The sequence below is a fragment of the Mesoplodon mirus genome (assembly GCF_964341445.2).
Source record: "Mesoplodon mirus genome assembly, chromosome: 19".
NCBI classification, from domain to species: Eukaryota; Metazoa; Chordata; class Mammalia; order Artiodactyla; family Ziphiidae; genus Mesoplodon; species Mesoplodon mirus.
In genome coordinates this window covers 58380656-58407704 of record NC_138995.1, presented here as the reverse complement: position 1 = coordinate 58407704, position 27049 = coordinate 58380656, and the positions used below count along the sequence as shown (strand labels likewise).

At 55.4% G+C, this 27049-nt stretch overlaps 3 protein-coding genes across 5 annotated transcripts in view; 1 reads left to right on the top strand and 2 right to left on the bottom strand.

Moving 5' to 3' along the window:
* Window positions 1–1982, bottom strand: part of TRPM4 (transient receptor potential cation channel subfamily M member 4) — a 35511-nt gene extending 33529 nt beyond the window's left edge. Inside the window, exons 1-2 of one of the 2 annotated variants that reach the window (XM_082605725.1) lie at window positions 1853–1982; window positions 1477–1544 (exon numbers count right to left, since the gene is read on the bottom strand). In XM_082605725.1, the coding sequence (XP_082461851.1) occupies window positions 1477–1544; window positions 1853–1876 (92 nt within the window). In that variant the 5' untranslated portion in view covers window positions 1877–1982. The remainder of the gene's footprint in view (window positions 1–1476; window positions 1545–1852) is intronic. The other variant, XM_082605726.1, reaches the window with a different exon arrangement.
* Window positions 1983–3121: 1139 nt separating this feature from the next.
* Window positions 3122–6897, top strand: HRC (histidine rich calcium binding protein). Its single transcript, XM_082605729.1, has 6 exons — window positions 3122–5011; window positions 5090–5160; window positions 5681–5749; window positions 6011–6065; window positions 6537–6573; window positions 6759–6897. The coding sequence occupies exons 1-6, from the start codon at window positions 3289–3291 to the stop codon at window positions 6793–6795; spliced, it is 1992 nt and encodes a 663-aa protein (XP_082461855.1). The 5' UTR covers window positions 3122–3288; the 3' UTR covers window positions 6796–6897.
* Window positions 6898–7737: 840 nt separating this feature from the next.
* On the bottom strand, window positions 7738–23664 carry PPFIA3 (PTPRF interacting protein alpha 3). 2 transcript variants are annotated; one of them, XM_082605728.1, is made up of 28 exons: window positions 23420–23664; window positions 23061–23162; window positions 22524–22688; window positions 22089–22163; window positions 21541–21615; window positions 20619–20840; window positions 19450–19596; window positions 19227–19361; window positions 18702–18785; window positions 18448–18579; window positions 17939–18001; window positions 17701–17780; window positions 17266–17410; window positions 16524–16711; window positions 15279–15501; window positions 14323–14486; window positions 14074–14201; window positions 13253–13346; window positions 12827–12908; window positions 11970–12170; window positions 11270–11332; window positions 9839–10014; window positions 9323–9420; window positions 8932–9107; window positions 8776–8844; window positions 8380–8551; window positions 7901–7972; window positions 7738–7816 (listed from the first exon to the last, which is right to left on the bottom strand). In XM_082605728.1, exons 1-27 carry the CDS (start codon window positions 23657–23659, stop codon window positions 7914–7916), a joined length of 3558 nt encoding a protein of 1185 aa, XP_082461854.1. In that variant the 5' UTR covers window positions 23660–23664; the 3' UTR covers window positions 7738–7816; window positions 7901–7913. The 2 variants fall into 2 exon arrangements, with proteins under 2 accessions (XP_082461854.1, XP_082461853.1); XM_082605727.1 differs by having other exon boundaries at window positions 7804–7972.
* Window positions 23665–27049: the final 3385 nt, after the last annotated feature.

Here is a 27049-nt window from a genome sequence, read left to right as displayed (position 1 = left end):
CCCCACCTCTCTGTGTCCCCTCAGCCCTGGCCTGCCTCAGGCCTGTTCTCCTCCCACCTGCCCCTTGCCCAGCCTCTTCCCCAGCTTCCTGAACTCCCATTCATCCTCACGTGGCCCTCAAAGCATCTTTCCACACCCAGAGCTGACCCTGCCCCTCCCATGGCTCCCCAGAACACCAAGACACGGTCCCAACCCCTCGGGGTGACATTTGAGGCTGTGTGACTTCTGGCCCTGCCTTCCGGTTTGATATCCTCTGTCAGATGCTCCCTGCACCTTGAACTCTGCCCCCATTTGCAAGCCACATCGTCAATAGGGGCAATTTATACTTGCTGTTCCCACTCCTGGAATCCAACCCACCTTCAAGTGTCAAACTCCAACTTTATCACTTTCCAATGTCACCTCATTAGCCCCTCCTCCTACAGAAGCCATTGGTGACACCCTGTATCCCCTCCCCGGACTTAACCAGATGCCTCCTCTTGGCTCCCACTGGGCCCAGTGGCTTGTCCTTTGCAGCTCCCATCTCCTTGCCCTAGAATCATCTTCCTCCCACCAGACCAGAGGTTCCTAAACTTCCTTGACCGCCCTTTCCATCAGTAAAAATTTTTGAGCACTCACCCCCAAATAATATATGTTTATTTATACATAATTCAATCCATCCTGCACTAATATAGTCATAATAAAACACACACTAAATTAGGAACGTTGACATTTCCCATACCCCAAAGATTGCCTTGAGGACACTAGAAAGCCAGAACCCACTTGAGAGACCATCACTGAAGGCCAGGAGTCCCTAAGGGTGGCCACTCCCCACCCCCCAGCCACCCAGCACAAGCACAGGCCTTACACATGCTAGTAATTGCTACCTTCCGGTGATTCCTATGGACATATTTTCCAGTGATTACTATGTCCTGGGCACTGTTTCAGAAATATCACAAGCAGTAACTTGTTTAATTCTCACATTATCCGCAGGAAATAGAGCCTGTTTTTAAGCCCAGATGATAGATGAGGCCCAGAGAAGTGAAATGATTTGCCCGAAGCCACACAGCATGTGTCCCAGCTGAAATCTGAACCCTGGCAGGGCCTTTGCTCTTGAAAATCATGCCCCCTTGGAAGTGCTGAGTGAGAGTTTCTTGGAGGAATGAACAAGTGAATGAATGAAACAGAGACAGCCAAGAAAGAAAGACAGAGAAAGTGACACCAGGAGGCAGAGACACACAGAAGGGACACGGGGAGGGAAAAAAACAGAACCCAGCCCCGGGGCTTGAACACTGAACCTGAGCGGGAGGATGGGAAATTGGAAGTGTTTGCAGACTGACCCAAGCCCTCCCCGAGGTAGAGAGCCACCAGGGAACGCCCTTGGGAGTATCGGCTCTGACGAGACTGGGGAAGGGAAGGAACCGAAAGGCGGGGTCCGCGGTGGGCGGGGTCAGCGGACCCGGGACACTCTGGGGTCTGTCCCCGGGGCGAACTCCTCACCCCGCATCTGTGGGGTCAACGATGAAAGTCGTGCACGTCTTCTTCTTGAAGATCTTGGGGATCCAGCTCTGGAGACAGGAGCAAGGAGTGGTGGGGTGGATCCAGTTCGGTCTTAAGTCACGGAGTGACCCACCCGCGCCCTAGCAGGAGACCCAGGAGTCCGGGACCCCAGTGCCCTCCTCTCCCAGACTCAGGAGACTCGACCCCCCCCCAACCCCCTCACCAATCCGTCCCCAAGGACCCTGGAGTCCGGGCCCCCAGCAACCCCTTCCTTTGTCTGACCCAAGAATCTGGGTCTCAAGCACCCTCCTCTCCGGAAACCAGGAGGCCAGGCCCGAGCTCCCTGTTCCCTCAGGCCCGGGTCCGGTCGCTGTACCTGCTCCTTCTCTGCACCCACCATGCTGCCGCAGCCACCGCAACCTATCCGACTCCCGGCATTCGATCCACAAACCCGGGTTCTAGATGCGCCCTGGACAAACCGGATCCGCCACTTCCCAGCCCAGACTGGGGCGGGGCCAGGTCTGGGGGGCGGGGAGTTTCGGAGAAGCGTAGAGCGGGAGGCGGGGCAAAGGGTTGGACAGGACCCAGAGAGAGGCGGGCAGGGACCCAGGGGGAGGGGGACAGGAACCCAGGGAGAGGGGGACAGAGACGCAAAGAGGAAATGCCAGCGATGAGAGAGAGGGCACACTGACCCAGGTCGGGGGATAGGGGGCGGGAAACACAAAGACTTAGGTGGGGGCAGAGAATCAGAAAGGGGGAACAGAGATTGGCGGGGGCGCTACATTGACCCAAAGAGGGAGAGAGAGAGAAAGGTTTGAATGGGCGGCAGACACTCAGAGTGAGAGGGAGAAGGGGACAGAATCCTCAGGAGGGGGGCAACAGGGACCCTGAGAGAGAGAGCTGGTGAAGAAACAATGACAGAGAGAGGGAGACCCATAAAGAAGGATGGGAACCCAAAGAGAGAGGGCGACGGTGACAGGATGAGGAGTGGGAGGTATTGATATGCAGACAGGCAGGGCCACATGTCTCCTGCCAGCTCTCTGACAGGGACAGCTGTGGCCTCCTGGGTAACCTGAGCCCCTTGCCCCCCCTCGCTGTATTTATAGCCCCGGCCTGGCGCCATCCCCTGCCCCCAGATCTGAGTTCCAGGGACAGGAGGTCATGGGTACGTTTGCTGGAGCAAAATTCCTTTCACGCCATTCCAGGGCTTCCATATTGGCATCCACCTTCTCAGCAAAGTAGCCCATTCTGGCCAGAAACTCCCCATAATCTAACCCCCAGTCCCTCCTTGGCAGGGGTTTCTCCCCTCAGATACATCCCTCCTGCTACCCACCCCCATGGCCCAGGCTCCCCCCAAATTGGCCTACTAAAAATCTAGCCATTGTCTTTGCAGCTGCCAAACATGAACTTGTTGGCAACACAAAGTCAAATCCCTTGGTTCCCCTCTCCTGGCCAAGGAGAGACCCCTTCATCCACCCCCTCCCCAGCTGGGAGGAGGAGGAGCAGGAGGGGAGGGGCAGGTGGGGACTGACCCAGAATAACTCAGGGCTGAGAGTAAATTTAGCCACAGAGAGGGGAGGGGAGAGACCCTATTGGCTGGGAAGTGGGAGGGAGGGCCGGAGAGGAGGGTAAGGGGCTCTGGAGACTGCCTCAGAGGGCCTGGCTGTGAGGGCCAGAGGGCAGAGGCCGAGAGAGACACAGCAAAGGAACAACACAGGGAGAAAGAAGCAGAAGGAGCCCAACATTCATCCACATAGCCATAGCCACAGTGGGAGCCAGCCCTGGGAGAGGCTCTGCTGCCTGTCTGTCCCCATGGGCCACTGTGGGTCATGGCTGCACACTTCTCTCCTCTGGGCTGCAGTGGCCAGCCTGCTTCTCCCCACCGCCGTGACCCAGCAGCTGAGAGGGGCTGGTCCGGGGCCCAGCAACTGGAACAACAATGCAGGAGCTTCGGAGCCCTCAGAGGACGCGTCGGGCAAGTTTGGCCACTCCCTGCACAGCCATAGAGGCCACGGAGATGAGAACAAGGATGTTTCCACGGAGAGTGGGCATCATTTCTGGGGCCACGGAGACCACAGAGAAGAGGATGAAGATGTCTCCAGAGAATCCCAAGACCATAGGTACCAAGGCCACAAGGTGGGAGATGAAAACATCTCTGGTGAAGAGGAATATACAGAGCATGCTCAGCAGGCCCGTGGGCACAGAAGCCATGGGAATGAAGAGGCGGATGATTCAGCTGAGCACGGGCACCCCTTCCCCAGCCCCAGGAGCCATGGCCATGAAGATGAGGACGAAGACGAAGTTGTGTCCAGTGGGCATCACCATCATATCGTCAGGCATGTACACCGAGGCCATGGAGAAGAGGAGGATGAAGAAGAGGAAGAGGAAGATGTCTCCACTGAGTATGGACACCAGGTTCACAGACAGCGAGACCATGGGAAGGAAAAGGATGAAGATGTCTCAGATGAACACCACCATCATGGCCCCAGCCACAGACACCGAGGCCATGAAGAAGAAGAAGATGATGATGATGATGATGATGTCTCCACTGAGTACATACACCAGACCCATAGGAGTCAAGGCCATGGGAAGGAAGACAATGAAGATGTCTTAGATGAACACCACCATCATATCCCTAGCCACAGACATCAAGGCCACAGAGACAAGGAAGATGAGGATGAGGATGTGTCCACTGAACACTGGCACCAGGTTCCCAGACATACCCACCATGGCCTTGGAGACGACGAGGAGGAGGACGAGGAGGAGAATGTGTCCGCTGAACACTGGCACCAGGTTCCCAGACATACCCACCATGGCCTTGGAGACGACGAGGAGGAGGACGAGGAGGAGATCACAGTCAAGTTCAGCCACCATGTTGCAAGCCACCAACCCCAAGGCCACAAGAGTGCTAAGGAGGAGGACTTCCCAGAGGAATATGAAAGAGCAGTCCCTGGCCATCACCACCACGGAGTCCCCAAGGAGGAAGATGAGGACACCTCTGCCAAGCTTGGCCACCAGGCTCCCAGCCACAGGCAGCAAAGCCACAGAGATAAAGGGACTGGCCACAGAGGGTCCATCAAAGAGGAGACTAGCTACCAGTCCCCAGAACACATGGGAGTAAAGGATAGAAGCCATTTAAGGGAGAGTGATTCTGAGGAGGAAGAGGAAGAGAAAGAAGAGGATCACAGCTCCCATGAAGAAGATGATGAAGGTTCAGAGGAGGGAGGAGAAGGTACCCACCATGGCAGCCTGGACCAGGAGGATGAGGAAGACAAGGAGGGAGGTCATGGCCTCAGCCTGAGCCAGAAGGAGGAGGAAGAAGAGGAGGAAGAGGAGGAGGAAGAAGAGAAGGAGGAGAGGAGGGAAGAGAGAGCTGAGGTTTGGGTCCCACTGAGCCAAGACCACCAGGAGGAAGAAGATGAGGAGGAGGGGCTGGAGGAGGATGAGCTCCCCTTCACCATCATCCCCAACCCGCTGGCCAGGAGGGAGGTGTCTGGAGGTGCCTCCAGTGAAGAAGAGAGTGGTGAGGACATGGGTAAGTCATCTGACTGGATGATAGGGGTGGGGAGGAGCGGAGTCAACCTGGGTCACTGTTGCCCTCTTGTCCCCACAGATCATCAGGATGCCCAGGAGTACGGGAACTACCAGCCAGGGTCCCTGTGTGGCTACTGCTCCTTCTGCAATGTATGTCCGCAACCCAGCTCCATCCACCAAGCTGTTCCTAGAGTTCGTTCCTGGGCTCTGGTGTGCCTTGGGAGGGCCCTGAGCATCGGGCCTGAGTAAACAAAGACACTTCTGGGGCCAAGTGGGGGACAGACTGGAGGCCAGGAGGCTGGGGAGGAGCCTGGGATAGTGGTCCAGGAAAGAGAGGGTGAGGCCTGAGCTGCACTTGCAGATGTGGGGACAGGGAGGAGGGTTCAAGGCAGAGCCGAGGGAGGTGGGACAGGACTGGAGACTGACAGGCTATGGGGAGAATAGGAAGAGAGGGGGTGAAGAGAGTACCCAAGGGTCCAGCCCACAGTGACAAGGGGACGTCGGGGGCGCCTTGCAATAGGGAAATGAGGGGGTGGGAAGCAGGTTAAGCAGGTTGGAGGATGATACTGAGCTCAGTGTCAGAAGTAATGAGGCTGAGAAGTTGGGGATATGTCCAGCGGGTAGGGTGGAGGAAAACGTCCCTGCCTAACCAGGCTCCTCTGGTCCCCAGCGATGCACGGAATGTGAGAACTGTCACTGTGATGAGGAGAACATGGGAGAGCACTGCGACCAGTGCCAGGTGAGACTTCTTCCAGACTGAAGGATCCACCAGGTTTCCGGATGGCCCGGGACCATCTGAGCACCCCCAGCCCCAAATCCTCTGCCCTCAAACTGACCTAACCCCTTACCCCTGATGCAGCCTTGACTCCAAACCCGATCCTGCCTCTGACCTTAACCTCCACCTAGCTAGCCTCCTGCCCAAGTACGGCCCACGCCCCATCCTAACTCCGCCCCTGACCGCCTCGTACCGCTGATTCTCTGTCCCCACCCCCGCCCCCAGCACTGCCAGTTCTGCTACCTCTGCCCGCTGGTCTGCGAAACTGTCTGCACTCCCGGTAAGCATGGGTGGGGCCCAGAAGAAACCTGATGAAGGGGCGGGGCCTAGTGGGTGGAGCCGACCTGAGGAGCGGGCTGGAAGGTTGTGGGGCGTGGCTATGTGCGGAGGCGTGGCCAAGGCTGGGACTCTGACGAGCGGGAGGAGCACGGAGGGGCGGGGCCGGGCAGAGGGAAGGTTGGGGATAGGTGCCAAAACCTAAGAGGTTCGGATTGAGGGGTGAGCCTAGAACCAAGAGGTTGGGGCCAAAGCAAGTGGAATTCGAAGGACGCGGCGGGGGGTGGGGCTATTGGAGAATGGGAGTACTTAGAACACTTAGAGCCAGGAGGAAGGAAGGAGTCGCTGTAGAAGGAATTAGTTTGGGGGAAGGAATCCAGAAAAGGGGGCGGAGCTAGTCCTGGTCCTGGACTGAGTGAAAAGTGGCCCCCAATTTCACCCGTGGTGTACCCCTCAAGCCTCTTCTCTCCCACAGGAAGCTACGTCGACTATCTCTCCTCGTCCCTGTACCAGTAAGTGTCTGGAGGGGGGATGTTTAAGGGCCCCGTTTAGAAAGGTGCTGTCCCGCTATGAATTATTTGGACAACCCTGAGCCTCTAGTCCCCCCTTGGTGAAATGGGCAGGTTAACCATCTCTAAGCGCCCTGGTGTGAGCTTTGGACACTTCGGCTGTCCAACCTCTGCGTCCTTCTCTCCAGAACCCTGGCAGACATGCTGGAAACTCCGAAACCCTAACCCAGACACACGGCTGCGGCGCAGATACATCTCCCTGGCTCTCCAACCCCTTTCCACGGGCCATATTTATTTCTCTGAATAAACGTACTCCCCGAAACCTCATTGTCAGTCCTGGGGTCTGGATCCTCTGGGCACCGGGGAACGCGGGTGGGGTCTGAGGGAGAAAGGGCCGCGACTCCTCGAGGTGGTTGGTTGCTAGGTCCTGATAAATAAATCAGTCAACACGGGAGCTTTTTGAAACAGTTCTCTTTACCCGTGATCACTGAGTGACGCCTGGGGCAGGGAGGCCGACCAAGAGTCGGGGGCGAGGGCTCCCCACCGTCTTTCCTCTCCCCACGCCACGTCGCCCAGCGGCATCGTGGAAAGAGGATTCTCCCATGCAAACCCCGGAGCTGGAGCGGAACGGGGAGCGCAGTTCTGCACCCCCTACCCCCCCCCGGGGCACGGACACGGCCACAGCACGGGGGGCGGAGGGGCCTCGGGGACACGAGACACTGGGGAGAGGGAGCCCCGCCCGCGGCTGACCCCAGGCACCGGCGACCGGACGCCGCGGGGCAGGGCTGAGTGGCACAAAGGGCGAGGCTTTTAGCAGCGAGTCCCCCCTCCCCTCCTTTCGGACGAAGAAGGACGACTTGGGCCCCGCGACTGGGAAGAAAGGGGAGGGGGCAGCCTCTCCCCGCATGCGGCCCGGGAGGGAAGCCCCGCCCCCTTCCCGCGGGGAAAGGGCATCCATCTCCCATCGGAAACTGATCAATAAATTACAAAGTAGAGGAAAGGGAGGCGGAAGTTTGGGGCGGGATTTCTTCCTGCCTTCTTCTTCCCCCCTCTCAGTCCAGTGCATGTGGTTTGGTCCAGGCCCAGTCCATCTGCGAGGCAGGGACCAGCATTCCCCGCTTGTCTGTACAGATGGTCCAGTCCGCGGCGTGAGCTCCCCAGCAAGCTCTCCCCGGCGAGACCATACTCTGGGCAGGAGGGGAAACAACCCAGCCTCTGAAAGGTTCTTCCGTCCGAGTGAGGTCACCTGCATTGACGCCAGGCAGTGCGTGCAGCTGTGAAGATCCATTGTGCCGCCCAGAACCCCAAGAGCGCCCAGTACAGTCCTCACCTGGAGGCGTACACTAGCAGGAATAGGTCCGGACAGAAACGCCGTCTGCCCGGGAACTCCCAGAAGTCTGGCCTGGAGGGAGAGTGAGCAGCGGTTCAGCCTGGAAAGCGCGCACGCACACACACACACACACACACACACACACACGCCCACTTCCTCCCTCAGTATTTCTCCGATCCTCAACCCCAAGCGTCCTCCCTTGGATTTCTCCTCCCGAGATGACAACGACCGCCTATCTCCAAGCCGGTTTCCCCCCCTTTCCCATAGCCTTGGATTCCTTTAAAGTATCCCACTGGACGAGTTCATTTCCCACCCTGGAAAGGGGGTGTGGTGGGGTTGAGGAGGTTGGCTTATAGGAGCGGTCCATTTGTCATGGTTGGGGGAGAAAGGACTAGGCCATTTCAGAACATGAAGAGGGAGGTTCCTACCGCCGAGGAAAGGGAGGAGAGGAGAGGCTGTCGCGTTTGGGATCCGCCTACCTTCCGGCTGCAGCTTGCGGAGAGGGAGCCCCGGCGAGCCCAGGGCCCCTGCTGCGGCCGAACGAAAGTTGGGGGGCAGCATCTCAGCCGAGTCAGGGGTCACTCCTCGGAGGTCCTTCTCTCGGAACATCTTGCGCCAGGATGGGGAGCGGCTGAAGGACTTGGCACTGTCCTAGGTATAGGGGCCCGGCAGCCAGTGAGGGACTAGGGCCGCGTTCCGACTCCGCCCCTTCATTTGACTCCACCCCTCTCCGGGTCCTTCCCTCCTTTAACCCCGCCCCCTTTCTGACACCTCCTCCAACCACGACTCGCTGGCAAAGTCAAGCCCCACCCCTTCAGCTCCCAGCCCTGAGGTGCCGCTGGGAGTGGAGTCTCTTATGCTGCTGCTGCGCCCACCTCATCCAGCCGCCTGTCTGTGCCCAAGGAGATGAGGTTGCTGAATTCCTTCTCCAAGAGCTGCCGGGCCTGGGGAGGAGAGGTGGGAGAGGGGTTGCAGCGTGCAGTCTGTGAGGTGGGGATGCCCAGTATGCCCAGGGCCTAGCGGCAGCTCACCTGTGCATTCTGTGTGGGGATCTGCAGGAGCAAGGCCAGGTCAGAGTAGTCGAAGGTCTCGTCCAGGGCGAGCAGCGCCCCGTGCACCCCGCTCTCCGTGAGGTTCGTGGCGAATTCCTTCAGGCCCAGCCCGGACACCCAACCCATGACCCGCTCATTGGACCACACCATCACGTCTGGGGACAGAAGGGACCCTCAGCTGCTCCCCTCCTGGGGCCAGGCCCTTCCAATTTATCCCATATCTCCACTCCCACTTCCTGGCCACGCCCCTATGCTGGCCCCACCCCCTCTTCCCTGGCCTCCCTCCCCTCCCCTATTTATGCCTCCTCCAGCACTGCTCCAAACCCCTCCAACTTGGCTCCCAGCTGGACGTTTACACTTTTCTACTCACCTCGGATCTGGGTCTGACTCTCTTCCCGCCTCCGCTCCAAGTCCTTCCGGTCATAGTTGAGCCGTTTCAGGCACATGATCCCGTAATGCAGACTCACCCTGAGTAGCAGAGATAGTGGAGTTACAGATGAGCCCTCATACCCCAATGACTGTTACTCCTATTGGGCTTTCCCCGTCGTCTGTGGTCTTCCGGCAGAGGTTGGGGAATTGCTCCATTGGATCTGTTCTTCTGATTGCTGACCTTCCCAGGAGTTGCCATATTTTCAAAAAGCAGTTCCTATTAGCCAACCTGTAAGGGGTATGGGGTCAACTAGCTAAGCTGTCTCAGGACTTGGGCTTTTCCTAGTGGGCCTTCTTATAGGTGGAAGGGGCACAGGAGTCTGGATTGCCTGACAATCAGGGCTAGAGGACCAAAGATAGTCCAAGGAATTCCCCATCACCGGTCCTATTTGCCAAAGACTCTCTGGAAGTGGGGCTTCCCCCCTTGGACTGCCACCGTGGGCCAGGCGACCCCCACCTGTGGAAGCTGTCCACCATCTTGAGTTGGCCCCGGAGCTCCTTCTTGTTAAGATGATCTAACATCCGGGCATCCACCAGCGACTCCATGAAGTAGCTGCGGTACTGGGGCAGCCCCAGGCTGGGCAGCCAGTCGTTCCCCACCCATTCATGGTTCATGTCGCCATATGCCAGGATCTGGGGCCATGGGCAGGTGGGGGAGGAGTCAGGCCCTCTGACCCCTTCCCATGTATGTATGAAAGGGTATAGTCCAACCCCCCTCCCCCAGATCCGAGGTTGTTCTTTCTCCATCCCATAGCAGGACAATGGCCAGTCTCTGCTCAGGACAATGGAAAACCCAAAATTGTCTCCCTTTCCTTCATTATGACAGCATAGACCCTTGTCTACTCAAAGTGTGGTCCTTGGACCCACAGCATTATCATCACTTGTGAACTTGCTGGAATTGCAGAATCTCAGACCCTAGGCTACTGAATCAAAATTTGCATTCTCACAAGATTCTCAGGTGATCTGAACTGTACATTAAAGTTTAAGAAGCTCTAGTCTAAAGTTGTCCCAACTCAGAACAACGGATCAGTCCAACATCACTACTCCCCCAAGTCAGCACAACGGATTCTTCCAATGTAGCTCTCTCCCCAACAAAGGATAATGGATCTATCCACCACTCTTGCACTGTCCCCCAAATACTGGTCTAGCTATATCTGGCCCAGGACAATATTCTGGATCAACCCCAAATCCTTCACTCCTCTTAGCATAAGGAAATAATCCATACCTTCCCCCTTGCTGGGGAACAAAGACCCAGCATAGCTCCTCTGTCTCAGGTGAGGTCATCCCGCTCCCCTCTTGAGAACAAAATGTAGCTCCTTCTCCCCAACTTCTCACCCTGACCTGCCGCCCCCCGCCCCAGATGCTTTCCCTTTTCACCCCAGTACAGTGGAACAATCCCACTTCCCTCTTTTCTAGGGAAAAGAGCTGCTCAGCACCTCCCTCTAGTTAGAGCAATGAAACAGCCCCTGGAGCCCCCGCAACCCAGCATAATGGAATGATCCGTGCACCACTAACAGTGGAATAGCCGGGCTTCTACGCCGACCCCCACCAAGAGCTGAGCTCCGCGCAGCGCCCCCCTCCGGCGGTGAGGATGGAATGCTCCGGCGAGGGGAGGGACGGGGCTCGGAGAAGGAGGGGCGTCCATGCAGCGTGCACAGCCTGTTCATGCGCCCACGGCCCGCCCCGCGCCCCCTACCTGCTCCCAGCTGATCTCCTTGGTCTCCTGACCAGTTAATGGGAAGAGGGGAGAGAAGGGGTGGGTTAAGGGGCAGGCGGAGGAGGGCGGGAGGGACGAACAGACGGACAGACAGCCACAGATTCATCTGCCACCCCCTCCTCCCGAGGGAAATTTAGTGCCACCCCAAGGCCACCGGCAGGGGGCACTCACAGGCTTGGTCGTCGCGGTAAGGGACTCCATCTCTTCATGTGTCATCCACACGTTTCCTGTGGACTGAGGGGCGAGGGGTGTTACAGAGGTTGAGAGAGGGCCTCTGAACAGGGGAGGGGAAGGGGGTCGTGTTCCTGGAGGAGCCGAATTAGGCATGGGAACACATAATTTTCTGTATGGAACAAAATGATAAAATTTTAGAAGTCAGTATGTGCTATGGGGAAAAAAATAGGTGTTCATGTGTTGGGGTGATGGGGCCGGTACTAGTTTAGCTGTTGAGTTAGGGAGGCTTCTTGGAGGTGGTGACATTTGAGCTGAGACTTCAAGGATGAGCAGGAGCCAGCCTTGGGGGAAAAAGAGGGAGGGGTGCTCCTAGGAAAGGGAGCAGCAAGGGCCAAGAAGCAGAGTAGAAAAGGGGGGGGGGTAGGGGCCCCTCATCAAGGGCCCTGAAGAGAACCGTATGAATTTGGCTTTTTCTCCGGGATGGGATCCCTCTGGCTGCAGTGTGTAAAACAGCCTGAGGGGAGGCAGAGGGACCTGAAGGGAGACCCCACTCTCAAGAGATAATCCAGGTGAGAAACTGTGGGGAGCAGGGTGTATCAGACAGAGCTGGAGTGAGCGGGCCCAGGATTGGCTACTCTGAGGACACTAGGCGGGGCCTTGAGACAGCAAGGGCTGGGATTGGCCCCTGGACACTCACAGTGCGGGAGGAGGCAGGAGCAGAGGGTGAGGTGAGTGAGACCATCTCCTGGATAGCCAGGCGCAGCTTGAGCCGGTGCAGTGGGTTGCTGATGCCGATCTCGCGCTGGATCTCCGTGTCTGACAAGTTGGCCATGATGGCACCACTCTTGACATTGGCCCGGCAGGCGGCCACATACCACGCAGGCATGCCTACCCACAGCTGGGCCAGAGGGAGGAAGGGAGAAATGGGGAAAAAATGAGACAGAGAGACAGAGACATACAGGAGGAGAAACGGGAGAAATGGGAGAGGGAGAGAAAGAAAGGAAGAGAGGGAGACAGAGAGATGGGGAAAGGCAAATGGGGGAGAAACAGAAAGACATGAGAAAGCAGTGAGAGGAGGGCAAGGCAAAGAGATGCGAGGGTCAGAGGGAGACACAGGAAAACAAAGGAGGAGAGTCAGAGAAGCGTAATACCAGAGTCAGAGGGGAAAGAGAGAGATGGGGAGAGACACACAGAGATGAGAGGCAGAGATGGGGAGAGAAAGGAGCAAAAGACATAGACATGGGAAGAAATACGGGGAATGACAAAAGCACAGAGATGGGGAGAGAGGCAGGAAAATAGAGACACAGAGAGAGAGAGAGACAACAGGACCAAGGTGGGCATGGCCAGAAGGACAGGGGTGAGGGGAAAAGGAAAAAGAGCAACAGGAAGATCTGCAAGAAGCCTGACCCCTCCCAGGGCCTCCCCCCACCCAACTCCTCTCCACCGCCACCTCTGAGTTAGGAGGATGGTACTAGGTGGACCCGGCCAGCCCTAAGGGTGGGGTTCTCAGATCAGTTGGGGATAAAGAGTCAGGACGTTTCTGGGCCCCAGTACCTCTAGCCAGGAGACCACAGTGGGCCCATCCCAGGCAGCAAAAGGCAGGCCCTGACGGCAGGCCTCTTCCAGAAGTTCATGCCTGGGGAGAAGGGGCCAGGGCAGGAGATCTCAGGGGCAGAGACACCTAGTCCTCTTGCATGGCCCCCTTCACCAACCGCATCCCCCCACCAAAGCAATTTTTATGAATGTAAAAAACATGACAGAAGGCTAAAAAAAATACATGCGAGTCTTTGTAATCCACCTTCCCTCCCCCCAACACATCCACACTAATCAAGAGAAAAGGGGAAAAAAAAGAAAAGAAAAACTCTAGGGGTTCCCAAGTTCCCAGGCAAGCAAGTTCAGGATCTTGGACACCCCCTCCCAGAATTTTCTTCTCACTTATGACCAACCCTCCCCACCTCCACACCACACACCCACACTCACTTCCTCTTGTTCCTTCGGTCCTTGTCTCCTGGGCCTGTCAGCTTGGCTAGCCCCAGAGGGTCAGTGGCCAATGTCTCGTCTGAGGGTGTTCCAGCTGGAGGCAGGGAGGGGCCAAAATTTGGAGAGTCTCAAAGGGGAGGCAGAATCTTTGATGCTGGGGGGTTGAGAAGGATGCCAGGAAAGCAGAGGCCCAGAGGGATTAGTAAATGCGGCCACACAGAGGGAGTGATAAAACCAGACGGGGACCAATGTCACCTCCTAGGCAAGGAATTGGAGAAATCCCCAAAATAGGGCTGGATTCACTGGGCTGGCCTTGGTAAGCTGGCAGTGGTGTGCTGGTAAATATTTAACAACTGGCTCCCTGGGGAAGGAGAAGGTATTTCCTGATTTGTAGCATATGCCAATTTCCATGGTGTAAATAATCCCACCAATTTCAAACTACCAATGTGATGTCAAAGCAGCTCATAAAATTCCTGAAAATTTAACTAACTTGGATTTCACAAACCAGACAAGCAGGCTCCAGCCCATCAGATGCCCTGCCTTTAGGATGCTCCTCCCTCTTTCTCTATTTAAAAAATAGGTTTATTTTTTAAAATATTTCTCTATTTAAAAAATAACATAACAGATTCATTTGCCCACCAGTCACTCAGGCAGGCCTCAGAGTGCCCTCTCCTTGTCCCTTCTCCTCCCCTCTACCTCTGCCAAGGTTCCAGTGTTCTAAATGAATTACCAAATGAATGAAGACAGGATTGTACGTCAAATGAATATGTAAAGAAGAAGGAAGGAGGAAAGGAAGGGAGAGAGGGAATCAGGGGACTCACCCAGAGAAGAGCTGTCCCGACCTGGTGGTCCCATTCGCCCCTTCTCCTTCTTGCCAAAGAGACGGCCTATGGATGACTTGATGCTCTTCTTCTTGGGAGCTTTGTGCAGGGAATCTGGGGTGCCCTCACTGGGTAAGCAGGACAGATAGATCCCATCTGGGATGCCTCCTCTCATCCCAAGTCTTTGTCCACTCCCACCGCCTCCTCCCAAGCAAGTCCCTCCCTATCCCATCCCTTATTCTTACTGACCTTCCCCGTGAGGGCCCTCCATCTTCCAGGGATCCCGCCTGCAGTGCCAAGGCCTGGGTCATTCTCTCAAGGCGGGCAGAACGAGGAGTGGGAGGTGGGGTGTCTCCTGGGATTGCTGGTCCCTCCATTCGTGGAGCCCCAGCTTCCTCCTTGGGGGCGTGATTCTGGAGACAGAGAGGCAGAGATGCTATATTGAATCGGAGGGATCATGTTGGGGGCTTATTAGTTGGGATGTCTACAAGGTGTCTGGGATACCCCTGATTTGGGGAACCACTTCTAAAGATAGCCTAGATTAAGTGCGGGTGAGTTGCAGAGATATAAAGGCAATAACTGCAGTCGCCCTGGAGCTTGATAAGCCCATATTTATACTGTCTTAGCTTCTGGTGTCAGGAGTGGGATCTGCTCAGCCTCAAGGAAAGCTAATGAGTTAGTTACAGGTTCTGAAGGTAGGAAATCTGAGTTTAAGGCAATAAAATAGGGCATATAGATATCGTGCCTCCCTCAAAGGTCAATTCTGAGGACCTATTGGTAGTTCTCAAATGTATATTTGGTCACAGAGACATTTTTCTAAAAATCCTATGCAGTGGGAATTCCCTGGCCATCCAGTAGTTAGGACTTGGTGCTCTCACTGACAGGGCCCAGGGTTCGATCCCTGGTGGGGGAAATAAAATCCCTCAAGCTGCATGGCATGGCCAAAAAAATAAAAAACAATAAAAATCCTATGTGGAAACTTAATGCATAAAACAGGTAAAAGTAGATCAGATCTGACTAAAGTACAAGTTAGGGTTCAGGAACCCAGTGCCCTCCCATTTGCCCTTTGAGTTGGAACTTTTAGGGAAAGCTAAGGTTGCTTTTGAAAATCACTGGTGTGTTGGTCATTGTTGCTTTTTGTTAGGGAGCCCTGTTTATGACCTCCCACCACCACCACCAAGCTGAGGAGACTTAAGAATACTCACAGCTTTGTCGGTGCCCTCACGGGCAGGGCTAGGGGGTGCCAGACGGGGTGTTGAGTGGCCAGAGCTGGGAGGGGAGGGGCTGGCAAGGGTAGAGGTGGTGAGGGAGGGGGGCAGTGAGCAGCTACTGCGGTAGCGGCCCAGTGAGTCCAGGCCCGAGCCAGACACCCGGCTCTCCAGCTCTTCTGCCCTCTGTTCTGTTGTCTCCTTCTCCTCTTGGATTAACCTGAGGAGGAAAAGGGGGAGATGGGGTGAGAGGACTCAGGCAGACAATAGTAGAGGGAGATGGGGGATCCCAATGGGCCAGGAAGGCTTGGCGGAGCAAAAATAACTCTGAGGAAGGGACAATGAGATTAGAGGGTCTTGGTGGATCCCTGACGGCCTCACAGGTTCAAGGGGAGTCAAGGGATCATGATAGGCTCAGGAGGTCATGGAGAGATTAGGGATGACAGGATGATCAGGATCTGCATCAGGACTACTGATGATAAACAAGTGGTTATGGAAAGGCATAAATGGATTACTATGGGCAAGAGGTCAAGTTCCAAGGAGGACAGCAAGAGCAAGCTCATAATAAGAGCAGAGTGAGATCAGGGACTCTGAGGTCAACCTAGGATCTGGGAAGGTCATAGAGACATTTGGTGAGAGTCACTGTCTCAAGTCACAACAAGTTTGAATGGAAGATGATGGTCATGTTGATACGTTTGCTGGGGCCCATGGAAAGTGTTTTAGTTTTATTAGAGAATTGTTAAATAGGGCAATTTCTGAGGAATCAGGGTAGACTTTATGTGATGGGGTTTCTTAATAAATTGAGGATCGTTGTTATATTAGGTAGAAATTCTTGTTATCTAGAGTTGAGGTTCTCAAGGTGTTTTGGACTGGGGGACCTTGTGTTGTGTTGAGATTCGTAGGGTACTGGGAGTCTCTGGGTAACTGTTGCGTGAAGCCATGAAAGCCATGATGTAATGGAGGATTCTTGATGGATTGGATTGTGAATTTTGGCATTTGGGGATGCAGTCTTGTGTATATTGGGAAATTGTGAGTACCGGCCGGGGTGTGTGTAATGTATGTATAGCACATAGGAGACTTCTTGGTATTTCCTCAGGGATTCCTGGATAGTGTTGGGCTGGAAGAATTCCTTGAGGGTGTTTAGGAAAGGACTTGGGCTTAGGTGTGCAGATCAGTCTCCAGAGCCAGAGGGGCCTTGGGCTAAGCTCAGGCAGGGCGGGGAAGAACTGGGCCAGTGCTCACTTGATCTCTTTGTTGATGGCCTCCAGCTGCTCCTGAAGCATGATGGCCAGTGTCTGCACATCAGCCTGCCCACTGGGAGATAGCAACTCAGCTCCAAACATCCCCTCCGCCTCCTCCTCATCTGAGCCATCCAGCTCCCCAGGGAATGGAGGTGGCACGGACCCCGCAGGGGCAGACCGCTCCCACTCCTATCTCTGTGTGGAGACAGAGAGATGCCAGGTGGACAAGGGCCGAGGTAGGTGCTGGGTCTTCCCTCACCTATCCTGACCTTGCCTACCCTCTATAACCCTGCCCATGTCCCCTGACACTGACTGCCCTCACCATGTGACCCAGCCCCCCCCACTTTTCCCAGCCCAGCTTTCTCTCTTGGTGGGTCCTTCTTCTTGACCACCCATGACTCTGCCCTCTCCCCTGATTCCACTGTTTCCTTTGACCCAGCCCACTTCCTTTCTTCACTTGGCTCCATCCATTCTAGGATTCTACACCCTGCATACCATCCCCCCAAACCCACCCCTCTTCCCACCTCATCGTTCCTCTAAAGTTCTCACCAGGCAGCAGGACATCCACGTGAAGAGCCATCGGGGCAAGTGGGGATGACGGAAGAAGAAGAGAAGACAGTGTGGGTCCAGAAGACCTTGCTTCTCAACTCAGTCCCCTCCCAGAGCCCTGCATGTTGGGCTCCACCTCCTACTGCTGCCCTCCCAAGCCCTGATCAGTCCAGGCCCCAGAAGTGGCTGCTGACCTTAGAGGGCTCATCTTTGACCCCTGACCAGCGACCCCTCTTGCTTGCCCGGCCACTGCCAGCCCCATAGGGGTCCAGGTGGGCACCAGAAGGTAACGTGGGTGCCTGGGAGTAACGGAGCTCCAGGGCGCTGCCAGGGAGAGATCTGTGGGCATAGAGAGGGCAGCCAGAGACCAAGCGGTCAGGAAAAGGAAACAGAGGTGAGTGGTCATGGGGAAGGGCTTGGGGTCAGAGGATTGGGAGATGGATCTGAAGTCAAAGGTCAGGAAAAAGGGTCTGGGGTCAGAGGTCATGAAGTCAGGGGTCAAAAATAAAAGGAACCAGTGGAAGTCTCAGGAGGACAGGAAGTGGGGTGAGGGAGACTTCGTATCAGAAGGGATGTGCTTGGCCAAGGGGGCTCCATGGGCAGAGGTGGGACAGGAAGATTACTGTCACCTGGAGTAGGAGGATGGTGGCCTCCCCCGCAGCTGGTCAATCTCCATCTGCATCCGCTCCATCTCTGCCAAGAGCTGCTCCTGGGGGGAGGAGGTTGGAGATGTCAGGTCAGAATCTGCCCCCTCCCCCCCACTGAGTATCAGCCCCTCCCAGCCAGGCTGATTCCAACCCCAGCAATGCCTGCTCCATTTCCCTGGCCCTCACCCCCAAGGCCCACCCCCCCCAGCCCCCTCCCTACCTTGTTGAGCAGCAGCTCATCCTGAAGCTTCTTCATGTTGGCGATCTCCTCGCTTAGTGAGTTCTGTGGGGGGCAGGGGGGCAGTGAGGGGGCGGAATCTGGAAGCAGCCTCCAGTGTGCAGAGACAGGCCTGAGGGGACCCCAGGGGGAATGAGGTGGGCTTGAATGGTGAGCTGCATGGGGAGAGGGTTGTGGAGCCGAAGATGCTGCTAAGGCAGGGAGTCCCTGGGAGCCCAAAATGCAGTGTCCTGTGAGATTTCCATGGATTTAGAGTTTGAGGGTCCATAGGATTAGAGGCTTGGGCAAAAGCCAAGAATTCAGGCTGTGGGTGCCCCAGAATTCAGCTCTAGGGTGTTTAAACTAGGTGAAAGTGTGGTGGTCCCAGCAACCGAGTAGTCTTCAATTTCAAATTCAGGATGCCCAGATTTGGGGAGATCTCAGATAACTGTTTGGGGAAAGGTCTGGGGCCCCAAGATTCCAGCTTATTGGAATCCTAGGTTGGGGCCCACCTTCTCCTCCAGCGCCCCCATGCGCTCCTTGAGATGAAGCTGCAACCGTTCGTTGGACTCACTCAGCAGCTTATCCACTGTCTCGGACAGCCGCTTATTGTGGTCGTCGTTCATCTTCTCCCGCTGCCGGGCCTGCCCAGAGGAGAACAGAGCAGAGGTGCTCAAGCCCCAAGCGCTGTCCCTGCTCTGAGCTCCCGCGCCCCGGCACAGCCCCCTCACCCAGGCGTATCCCCCAAGCCTCAAAGCCTCCTCACCCGCTGCAGCTCCTGGTTCTTCTCCTCCAACTGGGCCTCCAGCTGCCGAAGCCTCTCCTCAAAATTCCCATGACGTTCCTCAGCCTAGAGGATGGAACCCATGGCATCTGACTTTGTCCCACTAGGATGCAGTCAGCCTCCAGGCCCCACCTCCTCCAAGGCTGGCTTCCAGGCCCCACCTCCTCCAAGGCTGGCTTCCAGGCCCCAGGATGATCCCCCACGGGACTCCAGACCCTGCACTTGTGATTCAAGCCCTGCCCTCTCCTCTAGTCTCCAGGCCCTGTCCCCTTCTCAGTTCTTGTTCTCCCCATCTGTTCAGTCCCAACTAGAGAGCACCACCCCCCACCAAGCCTCCAGGCCCTTCAACCATCCCAAGTCACGTCCCTTCCCTAGACCCCAGGCCCTACCCTTTTCAGCAGAATTCGGGCTGTGGGTCTCCTACCCCTCCAGACTCAGGCCCTGCCTCCTCCAAGCCCTGCCCCTTTGCCCCAGAGACTCAAGGCGCCGCCCCAGGGCACCCTTCACCTTGTTGAGCGCTGCCACTCGCTGGGCCAGCTGGGCCTCTATCTCCGGCAAGGTCTCCGCCTTCTGCAGCGTCTGCTGCAGCTTCTGCTTAGCGTCGTCCAGCCACTCGGCCAGCTGACGGCTCTTCTCTTCACTCTGGGGGACACAGACAGGGAGAAGGGAGGAGCTAGGTCAAACTGGCCACGGCCTCGCCCCCACCGCCCCTCCTCGGCCGTGCTCCCACCTGCCGGTACAGCGACTCCTTGCTGGCCAGCTCGTTTTCCAACTTGTCATTGGCGTCGTGCAGAGACGTGGCCTCTCGCTGGGCACTCAGGTAGCGCTTCTCTAGCGTTGTGATCCGCTCCTCCATATCCTCCCGCTGCGCCAGCGCCTGCAGAGGTGACAGAGGGCCGCGTGGACTACAGCTCCCAGAAGGCTGTGGGGGTAGCCTAGGCTTAGAACCCCAGTTCAGGCACCCCAGGGTATCCTGGGAAATGAAGTCCCCTGCCCTCCGGGTGTCAGAATGATGGAACCACACCTGCCGAGAGCTCCCAGGCATAGCCGACATTAGATCCCCTGCCACCTGATAGTTAAAATGGCGGTACAGCACCTCCCATAAACTTCTGGGGCAGTACTGGCTTACACCCTCCTCATATGGATGACCTAAGATCCATGAGATGGAATGTCTCCACTCTTCTTAGCCCACTAGCCTCAAAAATCCAAGCCTTAGATTTTTCAGCAACTTCTGACACAGCTCAGGTTTAGAATCACAGAGCGAGTGCCCTAGGGTCTCATAGGAAACAAAAGTCCCTTCCACCTGGGAGGCAGCATCTCCCAAGAGCCCCTGGGGTAGCGCATGCTTAGAAAACCAGAGAAGGTGCTCCAGGGTCTCATGGGGGAAGGACTCCGGCCTGGGAGCCGGTGTGGTGGGACCACACTTCCCAATAAGCCCTGGGGCCATCCACAATTGAAATCCGAGGTAAAAGCCCGGTGGATGATGAAAACTCAAGTGCTCTCTCTTCTCTCTCATTCAGCGCTTTCAAGAATCCATGCCCTACATTTCACAGCAGTCCCCGCAGCGTGGGAGTTAAGGTCAAGGAACCTCAGCCAGGATGGGGTGAAATGCAGACAAAGGAGTTCAGTTAAGAGGTGCAAGAGAATTTCCCAATGACAACATAATAACTACAACCAGATACTGGGTGACTACCAAGTATGTGCCATATGTGCCAACTCTCTGACAAGGGTCATAAATACCATCAGGTGAGGAAACTGAGACTCAGAGAGGAGAAGAGTCCACACAGCTTGTGGACTGAAGCCAGATTCGTGAGTTCTGTGACTATGGGCAAAGGGGGACAGGAAGGGTGGAGGGGAGGGCAGGGACAGAGGGCAGCCCACCAGGGGCTCCGGCCTCACCTCCTTGAGGTCGCGCTGGAGCTTGGCGTTAGCTTCCTCGGCCTTACCCAGCTCGCGGTGGGCCGTGCCCAGCTCCTCCTCCAGCTGGCTCATCTGGCGGCACAACACCGCCAGGCGCTCCCGCAGCTGGCACACCTCCGCCCGCTGCCGCTCCAGGGCCTCCTCCAGCTCTGCCGTGCGCCGGTTCGAATCCCCGCCAGGACCCAGGCCGTTGGCAAGAGTCTGGAATGGGGACAGTGAGGGAGGAAGGGATCGAACTCAGAGTGGGGAACACAGAGATAGAGAATGCAAGGAGGAAACTGATGGGGGTGAAGGGGGATCAAAGATCAGTAAGGGCCATGGAGGTCACGAAAGTTAGCTAGCTGACTTGAATCAGAGGTCAAAGGTCAGTAAGGGTCTGAGGCGTTCAGATGTCCTAGGGTCAGTGAGAATTGTGCCAAACATTAAAAGGACCATCACAGGGCTTCCCTGGTGGCGCAGTGGTTGGGAGTCTGCCTGCTAATGCAGGGGACACGGGTTCGAGCCCTGGTCTGGGAGGATCCCACATGCCGCGGAGCAACTGGGCCCGTGAGCCACGACTGCTGAGCCTGTGCGTCTGGAGCCTGTGCTCCGCAACAAGAGGCCGCGATAGTGAGAGGCCCGCGCACCGCGATGAAGAGTGGCCCCCGCTTGCCACAACTAGAGAAAGCCCTCACACAGAAATGAAGACGCAACACAGCAAAAATAAATTAATTAATTAATAAAAACTCCTACCCCCAACATCTTCTTTAAAAAAAAAAAAAAAAAAAAGCGCTCATAAGCCTTTATAGGAATGCTGCTTTCAATAAAAAAAAAGGACCATCACAAAGTCGGGGGGCTGAGTGGGATCACAGTGAGGAGGACCAATGAAGAGCAAGGGGAAGGAAAGACTTCCACCTCTTACCTGCCCATCCCCATCCTTGCCGGGCTCCTCTAGCCCTGACCGGCGCCTAGACAGCTGCTCTCGAAGGCTCAGAGTCTGGCAATGGGAAAGGGAGATCAGGGCAAAGGAGGTCCTAGAAACCCCGTTTCTACTTCCCACTGGCACTGGTCCTGCTGAGGCCACCCTTATCCCATAGTCTACCCTTAGACCCTGTGCCGTCATTATATGTCTCCTTAGCCCCCCCACCAGAGAGGAAGTCCACCCTTATTCTTAATATTAGCTTCCTTGTGGAGGTGTCCTGACTTTCCCCACCCAACCATTTCCTCCATAGTCAGTTCTTTCCCTTAGCCCCAGCCCTGGTTCTCACCTTAGTCTCACTGTCACAGGGCGGTACTCCCCTTAGTCCTGCCCAATGAGTTTCTCCTTAGGAGCCTCACTGGTTTTCTCCATAGTCCCACCCCATTGGTCTTCTGCCCTAGTCCTGCTCCCAACAGATTCTAGGACCCACCCAATCAGTTCCACCCCATTGGTAGTTCATTAGTCCCTCTCCTTCTTGGTCACGCCCCCACCTCCTGATTGCTCAGCTCCAACTCTTCCTCTAGCACTGCCACCCGCTCCAGCGCCATTCGCAGCCGCTCGCGGACCTGGGGTTGGGGGCAAGACAGTGTGAGATGGAGATCAGACCTGATCGAGGACAGTTGATGCAGAACACCTTTGGGATGGACTTGATAGGGCGACATTAGCATTCCTCTATTTACAGTATGTGTGCATCCCCAACTAGCTACCAAGGCAGCCTCACCCGCTGGTATCCCCCATCCTATTACATTTTTCTATTATCAGCCACTCAGGTCCCAGTCTGCATAGCCTGTCTCAGTCAATTACAGTCAACATTCTTCCCACTTGGGCCATCCCCAACCAATCACAGCCAGAATTTCTGCCGTTCAACACAGCCCCAGCCAACCACGAGTTTCTGTTCTACAACCAGGCTCTTCCAATTCTCATACCTTCTCATCCAGGGCCTTGTGGTGCTCGAAGAGGGATTTTAGAGCCTTGAGTACCTCCACCTCGGAAGAGACCCCTCCCGGGGACTGGGCCTGGCGCTTTACCACAGTCATACGCAGTGACCTCTCGTGCCTGGACACCAGGCACTCCAGGTGTTCTAGGAGAAGCTACAGAGATAGGGCACCGGGCCAAGGAAAAGTGTCAAGGGAAGAGAGGCAGAGTGAAGGAAGAGGATTCAGACAGGTGGGGCGGACACATGGAAGAGGTGGAGCCCAGCAAAGTGGTATGGAGAGAGACAGGTCAGGAAAAGAGAGGGATGACAGAGGTGGGGTCAGGTCAGGGAAGGAGTGGTGCAGGAAACGAGAACAGTTATGGAGATAGGGGAGGGGACATGAAGGAAGGAGGGGACCAGAGGAGAGCCGCCAAGTTGTAGGAGCAGGGAGAAGAAAGGAAGGCGAAATAGAGGGGAAAAAATGGGTCAGGCTGCAACACCCAAGGCCCCGCCCACCTCACTTAGGTCCCGCCCCAAGACCCCTCACCCGAGTATTGTTCCGCTCTGCCTTCAGCTCCGCAATTTCTTCCTCCCGTTCCAGTAGCTGCTCCCGACACAAGTTCAGCTCCTTCGTCAGAGCCGCAAACTCCTATCCAGATGTAGGCAGGATCGGACAATCAGATCAATCCTTTTCCCCATCTCCCTCATTCCATAGGACTGGGAGGTTTGGAGGCTCCACCCCTCTCTGCCAAGTCCCGCCCCTTCAAGCGGCTCAGGCCCCGCCCATCACCGGCAAGCCACTCCCTCTTCCAAGTGCCAAGTCCCGCCCCTTCCGGACCGCCCTCCCTGTGCCTTCGCGAGTCCAGGCCCCGCCTCCCTCAGGCCCCGCCCCGGCCCCGCCCAGACCTGGGGCAGCGCGATGCTGAGCTGGCGCTGCAGCGAGTCCTTTTCGTGGCCCAGCTCGCGCAGCCGCAACTGCGCCGTAGCCAGTCCGTCCTGCGCCTCGCGCAGCGTCTCGAGCAGGCGCTCGCGCTCCGTGAGCATCGTGACCATGAGGCGCTCCAGTTCGCCGCCCGCCTCGTCCGGGCCCAGCGCCGAACCCCGCCGGCCATCCTCGCTGATGGTGGGCATCACCTCGCACATCATGGCGGCGGTGCTGGCCTGCGGGTACGGGGAGGGGGCAGGGAACCGAGAGGGGCTTCGTCAAAGCACAGGCAGCGAAACTGAGGCACGGTCACTGGGGTACTACATAGTGAAAACTGAGGCAGGACAACCCAAGCACTGCACAGAAGAAACTGAGGCCCATCCATTCCGATCATGGCACACGATAAACGGAAACCCATTGCTCCCAGGAAACCAGGCCTGGCTACCTGGGTGAAAGCATTTGGAGAAACAGGTCAGACTCCATCAGACACTGGCAGCAAATCTAGGCCCAGCCTAGTCAGAGAAACCGAAGCCGGGTGCCCCACTGCCTGAGTGAATGTGGAAAGTTTGCAGGTCCCTCCCCTCCGGCCCAAGCCCCGCCCCTTCAAGCGACTCAGGCCCCGCCCATCACTGTCTATTCTGGCCCTGCTGAGAATCCCCTTCAACCTACTGCATGAGCTAGAAAACTCAGGCCCAGGCGAAGGAGACCATGTCTTCAGGAGGCCACAAAACGGGTCACAGAATTAGGTCACTGGTACATAGTCACCTGTATAATGTCACAGGGATGGTCCTCACCTGCTATTCAGCCCACCTCCTGCCTCCTTCAACTTCCCAGATATCTAGATATCTAGCTCCAGGAGAATCTAAAGACCCACTCCAGTCGGGAAAAACAAAAATGGTGAGGACAATGCTAGCCATCTCCCACTACGCAGGAGTCCAAGATCCAGCTACCTCTTCTCTCAGGTCACAGGAAATCTAGGTCCGCTATCCCTCCCTTCCCCCAGACCGAGGAGTCTGAGCCTCCAGCCTTCTCCTCCCCAGTCCCAGGAATCAGAGACCACATCCCCTTCCTCCCAGGACACAAGAGTCTGGGCTTTCAACCTCCAACCGTAGACCCAGAAATCTCAGCCTTCAGACTTCTCCCCCCTCAGAACTCAGAAGTCAAGGCCCCCAGGACCCAGGAGCCCAGGTGCATGAACTGCGGGTGGAGATGAAGGGAGGTCTCCTGAGCCACTCCCTCCACACACATCAGGTCAGACGGGTCCATCTAGCTGAGCCGAAAGCAGGAGGGACTTTTACTCCTTCCCTCCTTTCTTTCTTTCTCTTCAGGCAGAGGCATAACCGGTTCTCAGAGTGGATAATTTCCAGCTCCACCCAATATTCTGACTGTGTCTGAAGCCTGGGACTGGGGCCTTGGACTCCTGGGAGGACAGGAGGGGACTGGGGGCCCTGGGACCTGGGAGAGGAGGCAGCTGGGTGCCTGTAAACTTGGGTCTTTGAAGAGGTACATCTGGGAACCTAGACACCTGAATCCCAACACTCAGAGGTCAGATTCAAGAAAATGTTTATAAGAGGGCAGGCCAGACTTAGACCAAAACCCAACATGGTATCTAAAACCCATAATCTACTCATGAGATGCAACTAGGGATGTTTTAGGGAGGCTGCTCTAGAACTTCAAATTCCCTGAGAAGGAAACAAAATTCAGCTAGGCTGGGTGTAGAATCTAGAAGGCCACGTGCAAGAAGACACAGTACAGAGTGCAGAAAGGACATACACTTCCACATTTACAATGTGCTTGGGGTAGGATCCACACATGGGGCCAAATAGAAGGGCATATTCTAGAACCCAGGTCTGGAACTTTGAACAAGCCAAGAGCAATCCAATAACTTAAAAGAGTGTCTGGGTCACCCCAGAACCCCAAACACAGAGGGGAGGGTAATGATATCTAAGAACAGACCTAATGCAGCACATAACAAACCTAAGTCAGGAGACATAATCTAGACATAATCTAGAACTCAGAACCTACCAGGGATGAAGGTATAAAGGTATATTTTATCTTTACAGAATAAAGCAGAGATTGCATGCTTGGTTTTTTCATGCATCTAGATAATGTTAGAACTCAGAGGGCAGAATATATGCTCTAGAATTCAGAACATGCCCTGGAGGCAAAGGAAAACCTAGAAAATAGCAAGGAGTTTGCCTGGAACTTAGAATCGCCTGGGGGAAGATGCAGAAAGATGCATTCTGGCAATTGAGAATTTCCTGGCATAAGGACTGAGCTGGCAAAGGGGGTGGGGATGGGGGTGGTGTGTTCTAGAAATGAGGACATTTCTAGGCTGAAGACTCCAAAAGAGGAGAGAGCCTAGAGCATGTTTAGAATGCTGAAGTGGCAGATGGAGGAAGCCCCCAATCCACCAGGGGACAAGTTCTAAGCCAAGGTCACACCAGGGAAAAGATGGACAGAGAAGGTGGGAATGGATGAGCCGAGAACATAGAACCTGAGGAAGGAAGATGCAATACAACACTTCAGTGGGAATCCTCGAGATTTAAGACTGTAGAATTGGATGGAATCTAAAATAGGGAAGTGCAGGGACTTCCCTGGCAGTCCAGTGGTTAAGACTTGGCACTTCCACTGCAGGGGATGTGGGTTCGATCCCTGGTCACGGAACTAAGATCCTGCATGCCACACAGTGCAGCCAAAATAAATAAATAAATAATTTAAATATAATAAAATAGGAAGTGCATTCTAGAATGGATAGCACAGTTTGGAGAAAGGCTAGAGCACATAAATGGAACACACATATTCTAGCACTTAGAATGCCCCGGGGAAGAGAATGGAATCTAGAACAATGCCAAGGATGTGGCTAGAACCTAGAACACACCCAAAATGAAATTTTAGAAGAAAGTAAGCAAGGACTGGCTTCTTAAAAATTGGAACATGTCGGGAATTCTCTGGTGGTCCAGTGATTAGGACTCTGTGCTTTCACTGCTGAGGGCCTGGGTTCAATCCCAAGTCGGGGATCCAGCAAGCAGCATGGTGCAGCCAAAAAAAAAAGGAACTTGTCGAAGGGGAGGAGGGTGAGATCAGAATTTGGCTTGGGAGCATTAGCTAGATATTTGAATTTACCTGGGGAAAGTCATGCCTCGAATTTAGCATCTAGCCTAGACTTCAGAACAGTACCTTGGGTGAAAAAGGAACAAAGACATTGACTGGGAGTGTTCTAGGATTTAGGAAGAATCTAGAACACGAAGCATTGCCAGGGCGCATGTTTAGGTGGAAATGTGGAAGACAATTCTAGATCACAGAATGAACCTAGGCCATAGAACACATCTGGAGGAAGGGATGTATGTTTGGCTCACCAGTCTGAGAGTGTACTCGAAGGATGTGACATCATGATATGAAAAAATCGTGAGCTGGAAACATCTCAAGAAGCTGGGTCTCAGGGGAGAACGTTGGAAACTCCAGGGAGCCCAGAGCCTGAGATGATACGGAGGTGAAGCAGGGGTTTTTCAAGGCCACCAGAGATGTCAAGTTGATGGGCAATTGTGAGGCTGTAGGGACTTGGGTTCAAAAGAGTAACAGCTGAGTGGCTAGATACTTGGGGTGGTGGG